The following is a 13,505-nucleotide window of genomic DNA, read 5'->3' as shown; positions in this document are numbered from 1 at the left end:
ACATATTTTAGGAACCTAAACAATATTTTAGGGATGAAAAAGATACAGTATAGGTTCAACTTTTGTTCCTGAAATATCATTTAGGTTTTAATTTTGTTCCTAAAACTTAACAGAGGTGGACAGAAGAACGAAAAGTACAAAATTTTAGATTTTCAAGGAAAAAATAGAACCTTTTACATTTTGAAGGACAAAAAAGAACTTAGGCTATATTTTAGGGAAGAAAAGAATATTTAGCCTAAAAAAAATTAACCACTTTACTTTTGGCTATCAAATTATTTTTCATCTCAATTAACAAAGCTGCTATTTTGGCTTTGGAACTCTTCCCTACTTTACCCACAAAATCATAATAATCACATAATTAAAAAATACAAGGGAAAATTAGAGATTGCATAAGCCATAAATCATTTTCAAGAAACAGGGAAATACTAATAACTATTACAAATAATGTGAAAAAATATATATATATATATAATAACGCAAGGAAAATATCTCGATGTGTTATATATATACATTATACATATGTGTGTGTATTACATGTACCATCTTAAAAGCCAGGTAATGATTAATTTAAATATGAATTTGTGTCATTTAAAACCAATCATGTTAGAAACTATCAAGCAATATATCATTAGCATTTTAAACCAATAACAAAATACCAGGCATTAGCAAAAGCAAATATATGTACGTACATATATAAATACATACGTATGTATGTACATATTATATCATACAAACTTTAGTTCCATTAAAAAAACACCAGAAAACAAAAGAGAAGGGAATTTTAGGTACTGCCATGTTATGTTTTAAGGGATGCCTTAAGGAGTTTGAAAAGTTAAGTGCAAAATTTTAAGTATTGAACTGAAAACGTATAAATAGTTAAACCTTTATATTTTCCTTGTTGCCTTATAGATAGATAATTGGTGTGTCTGTTCTTATTAGTAATCCAATCCCTCATTTGGTTCTGGTTGATATTGATATCACAAAGAAAAATATAGGAAAAAAAATTAACAGCTTCAAAGCAAACAGCCACACCAATATGAATCTGCTTTAGAGAACAATGTCCACACTGTAACTCTACCTGATTGGGTTGTGGGCAGTCAACCATGAACCCTAGTAAACAACGGACATCATCTGAAGCAAAAGAAGGAGGTGCTGCTCCTACTAGAAGTTCAATAATTACTAAAAGTTCATCAACCAAAGCATTCACTTCACCAACTGGACGCATGGACTCCTTTAGAGAAAAAGTATTCACCGAGTCCTTTTCATGAATTGTCCAATAGCATATTCTGCAGCCATCAAGAAGCATCTGAATAGCATTTGCATCTCGCATTACTGATGACTCTGTGAAAACCATGTCTGCAAGTGATGAGAGAAGCTTCTTTTGTAGTCCATAGTTGCACAAGCTCCAAATTTTGAGATCCAATAGCAGTGTACTGAAAAGATGCACTTTGAGGGCATGATTAATCTTTTGAAATTGACAAAGGGAGACAATGGCTGCAACAAGTTCCTCATTTCCAACACCATTGCGCTTCCCATCATCAAGAGAAGACAGACTTTGTAAAAGAAAGTTTAAGATTCTAGACAGAACCTCAGGCCCTTTGGTACGACACAACTCTTCATTGTTCCAAGGATGTTGAATAGCCATAGAAATAATTCGGAATATTGGGGAAGCAAGAGTAGCAGTGGCCAGTGAAAAAGGAAAATTCCCTGGTTGTGGATCTAGGCTATCTTTATCAACATCGCTTACTGCCAGTGGCAGCAAAGACATGGGACCGCCATAGGCCAAGGCCCACAACGCCTCCACTGGTCTCATTCGTGTAGCAACATGGACTTGCCCAAGAACCTCAGCTGGTCGTCGGAGCATTCCTGAATCATTACTAATGGGTAATTAAGAAGGAAGACACAAATGCTAGCAAATTATTCAAGGCACAACTCATAAGAGAAATTTCCTATTCTGCTTAGGCTAATTACCTATCAAAAAAAAATATTCTGCTTAGGCTAATTATATGATTAACTATAAACACTAAAAGTTTATTTAGATTTATACTCTCATTATCTTTTAATGATATTTTCATGGACACATAGATCAATGCCCTAAAAAGCGTTCGGCAAAAGCTGGCAACAGATACAAAAGAGAAGAGGAAGCAATTCATTATGTGAGTATCAAAATGAATGGAAGGTTTAAGACGAAAAGGCGAACACATGTGCAAGAGAGAGAGAAGAGAAGGGAAGTAGTTATTTTGTTACCCCACTTACTGTATTGTTTGAGTACATTGCTAATTTACCAAAAACCAGAAAATTAATTTAAACAAATGCAAGAAAACATTGAGTTAGCCTCACAAGGAAAAGGCATTAAAACAAAAAAATGAATTTCTTCTGTTGACAGGAGAGGGAAATGGAGGATGACAGAGAGCTCTTCCCCGCACCCCACAAACACCATTAGCTTATTTTGAACCAAGTAGCTATCCTTCTCAATCAGGTTCAGATACTTTTCCTTAACTGGAACCTTTTTTTTTATAATTCCTTTTGCTTCTGTATAAGTAGAGTTGACCTTCCATATTCCCCAAAAAGTAATTGAAAATAATTTATCAAATCAGCCAAAAACAAAGTTATTTTAAGAATGTCCAACTTAACCTTTTTTTTAGTAACATCCAACTTAGCCATTTACATATAATAAATATCAAACCTAGTGAAAAATCTTACTTTTTTCATTGAATGATTTATAGCTATTTATGAGACTCAAGAGTTGACTCAAAAGATTATTGTGTCAGATAAGATAGATTACTGCCTGAATGCACAGGCATCGTTATAAGTAAAATCAACCACAAGAGTAACACATATTACATATCAAACACTTGCTACATAGATATCAAATTGCCCATATTTAATTTAGTGTTATTCAAATATAGTAAATAAGATAGAAATGAGTTAACCTGCAGCACCAGAAGGAGAAGCATCTGGACAGAATCTACCACTTAGCAAACTCGGGTGATAGAGAAGGTAAATACATCCACCAATTTCTGCATCCAAAAGAGAACTTTCCTCTGCCAAGCTTTGCACATGATCATTTGCCGCTAACCATGGTAGTCCAGCTCCACTACCAAAAGAAGGCAGCACATCTCCTCCTCTAGAAGCCAAACGTGCCATCCTTTCTGGACCAATTGGTTCCTTAAAGATATAAACAGGCCCCATCTCAGCAAACAAAGGGCACTGACGTCGCCGACGTTGTAAACCAGCCATTGTAGGAGGGGGATTTGTCCCAATACAGCAAAATGCAAGTGACTTGGAAATCCGAGGAAACTCAAAAGGACGACTTTCATACAAGGATCCATCAATATACAATCTCAGTTCACTTTCTGCTTTCCCAAGCAGCCCTTGCTTGCATGTATGCTCCAAACCAATAAAGTACCAGCATTGTGGCTTAAATGCATGAGTAAAATGCAAAGAAGCCTTCTTTCCCTTTCCACTGCCACATTCAACTACCAAAAACTGTGCATGAAAGTATGCCTCTATCCCCTGATTATCAGCAGATAAGAAACTGAAGAGCCGAGGCATGTGTGCTGTGCCTTCACCAGCAAGTGCACTAGCAGCGGCAGCAGCTGACATAGCTGACGATTTTCCAGACTTTGCTGCTGCAGCTGCAGCAATAGCAGCAGCAGCAGTGGCTGTATTTAACGTGTCCGCAAAGGATTCAATGTAGATCCACGTTGCAAATGCATAACCATTAGTGAATGGCCAACGACTGTCACCAGGCCCTAGCAAACCAGAGCTTTCACCATCAAACTCAAATGTTTGTGCTGGTCCCTTTGACTCCTTTCCACCCATTGCTTTCTCCAATGCAAGCATTAAGCGAGTAGCCCATACTGTGGTAAGCGTTCTTGTAATGACTTGAAGCCATTTATGCAAATCAATAACACTAAGTGAATGTCCAGCTAAGTATTGGATGCAGTAGCATAAAGGAGTTCCATCCCATCTCATTTGCTCTGTTGAACCAACTTCCTGAGCAAAAATCTTCTCTGCTGTGCTTAAAAGAACTCCTAACAAACCAGCCATAGAGCACATTGCTCTATTTCTTGTGCAAGCCCGTAATATAGCAAGCAATCCCCTAACCATTCGTGTCCTAGGGGACATGATAACCTCACTATCACCTGCCCAAGGAAGCCATGGAATAAGTTCACCCGACACTGTGGCAGCCCGAGAATTTAGCATAACACTAGGAGGATTGTTATCCTCGTCCTCTTCGAAACTTTCAACACCACCCATTGTTGCAAGAAGCGAATCAACTACCAAGAAAGCAATGCTGTCCATTTCATCACCACTTCCAAAATTCTCCTCACCAGTAACAATATTCTTTAGTTTTTCCAAGCTTTCAGGCTTCCCCATAATTGCAGAATCCACTAAATGCAACAACTCTGGAGACACATTTGGCATAACAGGTTTGGGCCTAGGCCTTGGTGGTGAAGAAATGGGAGAATATGCAGCATCTGTATATACAGAAGAATCAAAACTAGTTGACGAGGAAGACTTCTTATGACCTACCTGTCTCTCTCGCCCAGGGCCTGATATGGGGTAATCATGTTTCGTCTCAGCAACTGGAGAAGAATCAATTTCTGCCCCAGACATGCCAGATAATTGAGAGCCATCATGAAACCGATCGGATGAGTGTCTTACATGATCTGAACTCGAAGAGCGATTTGATTCCAAATCACCACCACCCAGAGATTCATCAGCAGACTTCTCCTGATCTTTCAACGATACCTGCTCAAACTGTTCTTCATCCATGACTGCAGTCACAGAATCAACTCCTAGAGGGCCTACGATTGTATTTCCAATCTCAGTGCCAATGCCATTGATAACCCGCTGAGACGATCCTATTTTTTCCTGTACGCCACTGATTAGTTCATTACTATCTGAATTCTTCTCAGAAATTTCCTTAACTTCTTTTACTTCTTCTTCTTCTTCCATATTAGTATTGCTTTTTCAAAAAATAAAAAATAAAACTAGCAAATACTCACTCAAACTATATTCATGCCGAGCTACACACAAAGATTACAACAAACCATAGTCAAATATCATCATAACCAATTTAAACTAAGCGAATCAAAAACGCGAAACGTGTTATTAATAGAACCTTCACACTGTTTCAGCTAAAATTTAAAATCCATCTAAATCATTACAGACTCCTAAAAAGAACATGATTAAGGAAACAACACATGAAGCAACTGCATGTACATAATGAAGTCTTCGAGAATTGAAAATCAACTAACTGATCCAACGCCGAAAGAAAACCTAATAGATACTATCTTTGGCCACTGTTAAGGCAAGCCTTCCACTTTTCTAAAACCATAACCAAAAAGCGTAGAATTCAAAGTGCGAATACCATAAAATGGAAGAAAATGAATTAAACAAGAAATTCACAGATCTACCTATATATAGAGATTAGATAGATATTGAATTATCAAAACGACAATGGATCGTATTGCATTGCATTGCAGAGTAGATCAACTCAGCAAATGGATCTGACGAATTGGACCGTTACAATGTGAGAAACTTTCATACATTGAATCAGCTCTGATCGGAGCAATTTTTTTTTTTTTTTTCAAAAAGCATAAATCAGATTGATAAATTAACATTAGAAGAAGAAGAAAAAAAAAAATGGAAATGGAAGATTGACCAGAAAGGAAAGGGAGGTGAAATTGGTACCTTGGGAAATGGATCCAAACAAGAGATTCAAATCGGGTTCGGGTCCGTGTGTTTAATTCGGCAGCGAGAGAATTTGATTGAAATGGAAAGGAGAGAGAGAGAGAGAGAGAGATTTAAGAATGGGGGAAGAAAGGAGGAGAAAGAGAAGGCGAATTGGGCGCGAGAGAGAGAGAATGAGAATTGGTGGATTTGGCAACTAATAGTAATTATATGCAAAGACTTGTATGTGGTTGCCCAGTCAAATAATAATCAAATTAACTTAACTTTAATTTTTAGCTAACATTATGCAAAGGGTATATACGCCAATTTCTTTCAAGCTTTTAAGTTTCCGTCAGTTGCACTGCAAATCTTTGTTTTCACTTTGCTTGTAAGTGAAGAAGGTTTTGAGTTTTGATTGGAAGATCAAGTCCAACCTTGTCATGGCATTCATTAACTTTCTTTTTTTCTTTTCTCTTTTTTTCTTTTTTCTTTTTTTGGTCTTTTTGGGTTTAAAAATACAATTAGTGAACTGTAATTTCAATCTTCCAAGTTTAAATTTTGTTATTTTTAGCCTGTTACTTTTGGTAATGCTATTCTTTTAGTCCTTTTGCCCATTAACACTTGAAAAAACATCGTTAACTCTTTTATAACAATATCGTTTTATTTCTTTAGTATTTAAAAAAATGATTTAAAACAACGTTGTTATAAGAGAGTTAACTGTGGTTTTTCAAACAATGATGGATGGAGTGATTAAAATGATTGTGTTGTCAATGTTAATGGACTAAAATCGTAAAATTTAAACTTAGTGGACTAAATGACAATCCAACAAACTTATAGGCTATAAATTGTATGTTTNCTAGTTAACTACTATCTCCATCGAAGATTCCAATACTCCTTCTCTCTCTTCAAGACCCCATAAACGTACTCCTTTCTCTCTCTCTTCTTCCTCCTTCTCAAATACCTAGCCCCAAAAACCAAATCAAAATAAAAATTTCTCTCTAACTCTTCAAAAATAATTGATTGTTTATGATGATTAATGCCAATGAATGGAGCAAAGGGTCACATTTCATAAAATGCTACCTAAAACCCAAAACCTCCATGGCCAAAACACAGGTAATCGAAGCTCCATGGCTCCACCATAAACCAGCATGGCCAAACCTTCAAGAGCTCACCCACCACCAGTGGTGGTCTTCTCCTCTTCCTCTGTTTTTATTTTCGGTCTATTTTTCTGTGTATGGCTGAAAAAAGCTCTACATTTGTTTGGTTGGTTGTGGGTTTGAGAATTTGGAATTTTGTTTGAGGATTTGAAAAATGGAGGTTCTTGTTTTGGGCATGGATTTTTTTTCAAAATTAATCTATTTGTGGGTTTTGCGTAGGCCGAAAAAAATGGGTTCTGATTTGGATTTGTCGGCTATGATTTGTATGTATGTGAATCTAAGCATGTGTGTACAATTATTTTTGAAGAGAGAGAGAGAGAGATTTGTATTTTGATTTGGTTTTGTGGGGGCTAGGTAACTAAGAAGTGAGAAGAATGAAGGAGAAGGAGGAAGGAGTGAGAGAGAGATATTTGTCGTTGCTATCAGGAAATTTATGACATTCAATATGTGAAAGAAAATTCAGCAATGTGGACTCTAGTCTTGAGGAATCTATTGGTATTTGGATTTGGCACCTCATAATCTAATGCAGTCAAGCCTTCTTAACTCAACCTTGGATGATAAGAATCTTTCTAAGCTTCCAAATTTTAAGTTGCTGTGGAAACAACTGGTCACTATGGACTATGGAGGGGACATTTATTGGAATAAATACAACTATACAAGGATGAGTTTGAGAAAGAAAAGAGCATGCTTGGAGGCTCTTTGGGTGACAAAGCAGCAGAAGACCTATGACAGTAGCTGAACATAACAACGTAGGAAGGAGAGAGGAGTGCATTGACGAGGTTTTGAAGAAAGAGAGATTTGATATTAAGAGTTAACGGACGTTATTCATTAAATTGGTAACTGACAGGTGTCACTCTAATTTTTTGACACGTATACGATTATGCAGGAAGTGCTGCAACCTTGTTTGCAGCAAATCCTTGCTCTTTTGTATTATTTTAGTTAAAATTCAATTTAGTTCCCTAAATCTTATTTCCAATGTTAAATGAATTATTGATAAAACAAAATTTTACAACAATTTTTCAACATTTTCAAATTAATATTAAAATAAATAAATTGCATCTATGTGTAAAGTGATAGGCTATTTGAGGAATGTTATAAAATTATTGTGAACTTTTGTTGTACTCCTAACTATATTATTGTTAAATTTTTTTTTTTTTTGTTAATTTGATCTCTCATTTCAGTTTGGGAATTGTTTATTTCCTGTATTTTATTTGTAGTATTTATCAAAAGATATAATTTTTTGTAACTTTTATATTAAATGTGTTACCAAAAAACTAAAAGCTAGAGTATTTTGACACACACGAAAGAGCTTAGACAAAAAAGCAACAAAAAAAAAAAAAAACTTTTTTCAACAATTCCTAAACACACAATTTATAAATTGGGTCAATATGGTCATTCTATCCAATTTTGTTAACAAATAACATCGTTTTAAGGTTTAAACATTCTTTTTTAATTAAAAAGTTAATTGAAAACGTTCATTATATGTGTCTTTTAAACATATATTGTTATTAAATGAGTATTGTTTAACCTCAGCAAAAAATAAATAAAAAAGAGTATTGCTTAAAAAAAAAAAGGAATGTTTAAATGTTTTCATATGTTAATGGATTTGCAAAATGATTAAATTGGATCATTTTTACAAAGTGGGGGATTAAATTGACAAAAATTAAACTTGAAGGACTAATTTATCAATTGAAGTTCTTTAAATAAATAAAAATTGAAGCAAAAAATCAAGAACTAAATCGAATTTTCGAATTTTTTTTTTTTTTTTTTTTCAAATCACCAAAGACGAAAAAATATTTTAGCTTTTAGGATATTTTGAAGGAGGTTCGGAATTCGATGCGTGTAAACATTGGGCTGAAGAAATTGCTTTGGGCTGTTGGGCATTTAAATTAGGTGGTATCCCAAGCCAGGCCATGTTCGCCAGATTGGGTTGAAATAAATAATAATTTCCGGGCTAACGGGCAATAAGGCCCACCTTAGTTTTATTGACTCAATTTTCTAAGGAGCTCAATGATTTTTCCAATTAAAGCCTTTTGTATCGTGTGGGCGCCAAGGTTTTGGTAACTTTCAATGGATGTTCATCTAAGGTGTCGAGCGACAAGACCAATCCAATCTAAATCAACCCAACGCAGCGCTTCAGGTTGATTTTTTGTGGGTTGGGTTGAAATTTTATTTTTAAGTTTTGGGTTTTAGATTGGGTGAAAGTTTTTTCAACCTATCTCACTAAACATGACCCACCATATATATATATATATATATTTATATTATTATTATTATTATTATTTAAAAAAAAAATCATTTGTCTTCTTATTTTGGGAATTAGTTTTGATGAATTTAAAATTTTAGAATAAAATTCAGGCATATTACATAAATTGTAATAATTTATTAGCAAATGCAAATTATTGATAAAAGCCCAATTTTTTACAAAGCATGAAACATGTAAGCGCAATCTATCTATTCAACCTAACTCAGTAAGTTGGATTGGGTTGAAAAACTCTTCCAAAGAAATTGTGACTTTGAGTCACAATTTTAGGTATTTTTTAGAAAGTGTAAAATTGTGTAGAACAATTTGTGTGTAACAAACACAGCTGGCTTTCTTATATACCTCACAACATGTGGGACAAGAAACACAAAGCAAAATTTGAGTTAGGTAAAAAAACTCTTGAACATAATGTATGTATCACTTTTTTGTGAAATAGTTGTGTAGAACAGTTTGTGTGTAACAAACACGGCCTGCTTTCTTATATACCTCACAACATGTGAGACAAGAAACACAAAGCAAAGTTTGAGTTAGGTAAAAAACTCTTGAACATAATGTGTAATACCCGGGGAAAAAAAAAGATTAAAAGGAAGGTTATTTAAGTAAATTTGTTTATGGGGTCAATTTTATAATTAATATTTCTAAGGGGTTTTTTAGAAAATAAGGTTGAAACCCTAGCTATATATAGTATAATTTAAGTCAGCGTATAGTGACAGATGTTTTGAGAGATGAGACTACCCAAAATACTCAAGTAGAGAAGATTTGACTGTACAATTGAGGTAAGAGCCTAAGAATATCTTTCTTGTCAAATCTAAGTTTTATTTGAAATTAGAGTATATTTTATGTAGGTATTTTGGCAAGTTGTGAAACTATATAATTATTCAAGAATTTTAATGATGCAAAAGAAGAAAAGTTTGAATTTATTTTCGGTAAACTAGATGCTGTCATTATTTTATGTTCAATATCTTAATCTTATCCATGCCTTTTGTTGCGTTGAGCAAAGATAAAGGCCATGTTTGGTATACTATTTTAAATATATGTTTTCAGTTTTTAAACAATATTAAACATATTTTCACACATTTTTTTACCTACATGTTTTCCAAAAAAAATTAAAAATTGTTGTTTCACACGTACCAAACAGGCCCAAAATTTGCAAAATTTTAAGCTTGGTGGGACAAGTTTCTGCATAGTTGGAATAGTACCGATTTGATGAGTTGAGGTCTGACAAGTTAAAAAATAAATAAATAAAAAGGTAGATTGTATAGAAGAAGATGAGTCTAGGATGGATCTTCAGGATATTCTATAGTAGTGACAGTATTAGGGTCCATTTAGTACAGCTTATTTTGCTGAAAATTGAAAACGAAAAACTGAAAACTGAAAACATTGTAGCAAAATAATTTTTAAATGTGTGAATAGTGTTGTGGGACTCATTTAATTTTTTTTTTTAATAAAGTGGTTGTGGGTCCCGTGAACAGTGCACGAATAGTACACTTTGTCCCTTAAAACTGAAATGCATGCAGTAGAGAAAAAAAAAAAAATGCAAAACGCCAAACGTCAGACGCAAGTTCATCCGGATCCAAACACATACTTAAACTTTGCAAATTTCCATCCTATGATTGGACTTAGTTGGGTTGTTGATGCACAATTTCTTTTATAGACCTTGCTGTCATATAAATTAGCTTTTGCATCATAATAATAATAATAATAATAATAATAATGGCTGTTCCGTAAGGCACATGGCCTAGCTTGTACTTGGAGTTGTCAACATCTCAAAAGATGATAATGGTGGCGGGTGGAAAAAAAAGAAAAAAGAAAAGAAAAGAAACATGTACCTGAAGAGTAGTCCACGTGTTGCTTTTCTTTTATAAGTGACTTTTACCTTTATGTATTTTATGAATAAGTCTAAGTCTAGTGCTACAACTTATGGCACAACTTGTGCCACAGCCCATGTGGTGAGTTGTAGTTGGTAGAAGAGTATTCCCACATGAACCCATCATCGTCCCTCTACCAACCACAACTCGCCATATGAACAAATTGTGGCACAAATTGCACCACAAGTTGTGGCACTAGACTTATTCGTATTCTATAGGTCTTATCTTATGATATTATTAGTGGTAGAAAGTAAAGAATAAATATATGGTGAACATATGGATTTTTGCGTTGAAATAATAGTGAAAAATTATGGGATATTTTTAATAGTCTTTTTTGGCCGGGTACCGTTATAAGTTTTTCTTGAATTATTTGCAAGGCCCAATTTGGTAGAGTTGTTAAACAATTCATTTTTAGTTTTAAACAATATTATACACATTTTCACATACTTTTTCACCCACACGTATTTCAAAAAATTATAGACAATATTACTCAAACTCTTCTACCAAACGGGCCTTTGATTATTGAGTATAGTGCTTGAAAATTGTTTATGTGATATCTAAGGATTTTAGAGAAAGTGTTTGGAAGAAGTTCTTTGTGGTGAGCTAGCTGAGGTAAGTAACTTTATCATAATTGGGTTTTATTTTGCTTATACTAATATATTTTTAACTACTAAAAATTATTTATAATTGTTAGAATTTTTATTTCTATTGTATTATTGATTTCAAGTAAAGGATTATTATAAATATATTTTAATATTGAGTATATGATTTTTATATACATGCTTGAATAAGATATATTTTTGTTAGAAACTATGATTTTATATATATAATTATGGACAATCTGACTATNAAGCATGACGACCAAAGGGTCATTGTGTGGCTGTTTCACTCCCCGAGCATCGCTCTCGTTAAAGGTCATGTCTTGATCACTTCGTCTGTGCTTTGGTGGGGGCTCCATGTGGACGCTATTACCTGTCGTTGGTGCGCTTTCTTAAGTTATTTGAACGAACACCCTGTGATAGCCCCCCTGAGATCGTCTGTTTCCCCGATCACATTTGGGGAGGTTGGGAGCTGAACGACTCCCGCTCTTGGACGAGGACTCATGTTGGCCTTTGTTTTCACCTCGGAATTTGTTATATCCTCTCCTACTTTATAAACTTCTGCAACTTCCCTTTTCGTATCAATTCTCTATTTGTTCTTTGAGATCCCTACAGTCTTCAGTGTAATGGCCATGATCTTTGTGGAATCGACAATACTTACTCCTGTCACGGACGCTAGGGACGAGTGTAATGGCCGTGGCCATTTGAGGTAATGTTCATCTTGAATCTGTGTCAGAATTTTGTCAACAGACATAACAAGAGGAGTGAATTTTACCGTCCGTGAACTTTTATCATCTTTCCTTCAGACTCCGTCATTATTTCGACGATCTGAACGATCTCACTTTTGTCCTCTACGTTCCTCCCTTTTCCCTTTGTCCTCCGTTCTATCTTTGTCCTCCGTTCTATCCTTGTCTGATAGCAGCCAACGCGTCCTCGGCGTTCATGTATTTCTACGCTTTAAGGAGCATTTCAGCCATCGTCTTCGGGGGGTTCTTTGCGAGTGAACTGACGAGCTCCCTAGACTTCAGTCCTGCCTTGAAAGTTGTCAACTGCACCATATCGTCAGCCTCGTCTACCTCCAATGTCTCCCTGGTGAAGCGCTTCACATACGACCTCAATGTTTCCTTTCCCCTTGCCTGATGGTGAGCAGGTGATCCGCGGTTCTCTTTGGTCGTTGTCCTCCATAAAATGTCGCAGGAAAGCATTGCTCAGCTGCTCGAATGTGTCGATTGATGACCGTGGCAATTTCGTGAACCATTCCCGGGCAGCTCCCTTGAGTGTTGTGGGAATGAACGACATAGTATTTCGTCTGGGGGCTGCTAAAGCCCAGGGTCATTTGAAAGTATTCAGGTGATCTTGGGGGTCCTTAGCCATCAAAGGGCTCGAGCTGAGGTAGCCGGAACTTTGAGGGCACTGGACAGTCGAGGACTGCCGTTGTGAATGGCGAATCCGTCGCCCGAACTAGCCGATCCACGCTTCGATCTGTTTTTTTCTTGATGGCATTCCTTAGTTCGTCCATCTCCTTCCTCATTTCCCGAAGAATGTCCGAATTTTGTTCGACGGAGTATTTGGCTCTCGATGGTCACTTCTTCTGCAACTTTCCCCTTCGCCTTCCTGATTTCCTCTCAAGCGATTTCCTCCTGCTGAAGTCGTTGCTTCATTTCCTGGTTTTGCTTAGTCAGCTCTTCAACCGTGGCTGCAAGGGCCTGGACTTGTTGAGCTAGGGCTGCGGAATCTTGATTGGACTCCATCCTGAAATGAACAAGGGTAGGAAACTGCTATTTCGAGTTTGAACACGAAAAATCTCGTTTCCCCACAGACGGCGCCAAACTGATGAGTGTGAACTCGTCAGTACTTGTTCGACGGACGAAGACGATCTTCCTGCCCTTAGAGATGAACACCGGTGTGGTGCCTGCCACAACGCCTCCGATGCCAA

At 35.9% G+C, this 13,505-nt stretch overlaps 1 protein-coding gene across 1 annotated transcript in view; it reads right to left on the bottom strand.

Moving 5' to 3' along the window:
• LOC111987737 (BEACH domain-containing protein C2) overlaps positions 1 to 4,898 on the bottom strand; it is a 36,857-nt gene extending 31,959 nt beyond the window's left edge. The window contains exons 1-2 of the mRNA XM_065776751.1: positions 2,934 to 4,898; positions 1,079 to 1,866 (exon numbers count right to left, since the gene is read on the bottom strand). Coding sequence (XP_065632823.1) covers positions 1,079 to 1,866; positions 2,934 to 4,782 — 2,637 coding nt within the window. The 5' untranslated portion in view covers positions 4,783 to 4,898. The remainder of the gene's footprint in view (positions 1 to 1,078; positions 1,867 to 2,933) is intronic.
• Positions 4,899 to 13,505: the final 8,607 nt, after the last annotated feature.

This window comes from Quercus suber, unplaced genomic scaffold, assembly GCF_002906115.3.
Source record: "Quercus suber isolate HL8 unplaced genomic scaffold, Cork oak 2.0 scaffold_141, whole genome shotgun sequence".
NCBI classification, from domain to species: domain Eukaryota; kingdom Viridiplantae; phylum Streptophyta; class Magnoliopsida; order Fagales; family Fagaceae; genus Quercus; species Quercus suber.
This window is presented reverse-complemented; position numbering and strand designations above follow the sequence as displayed.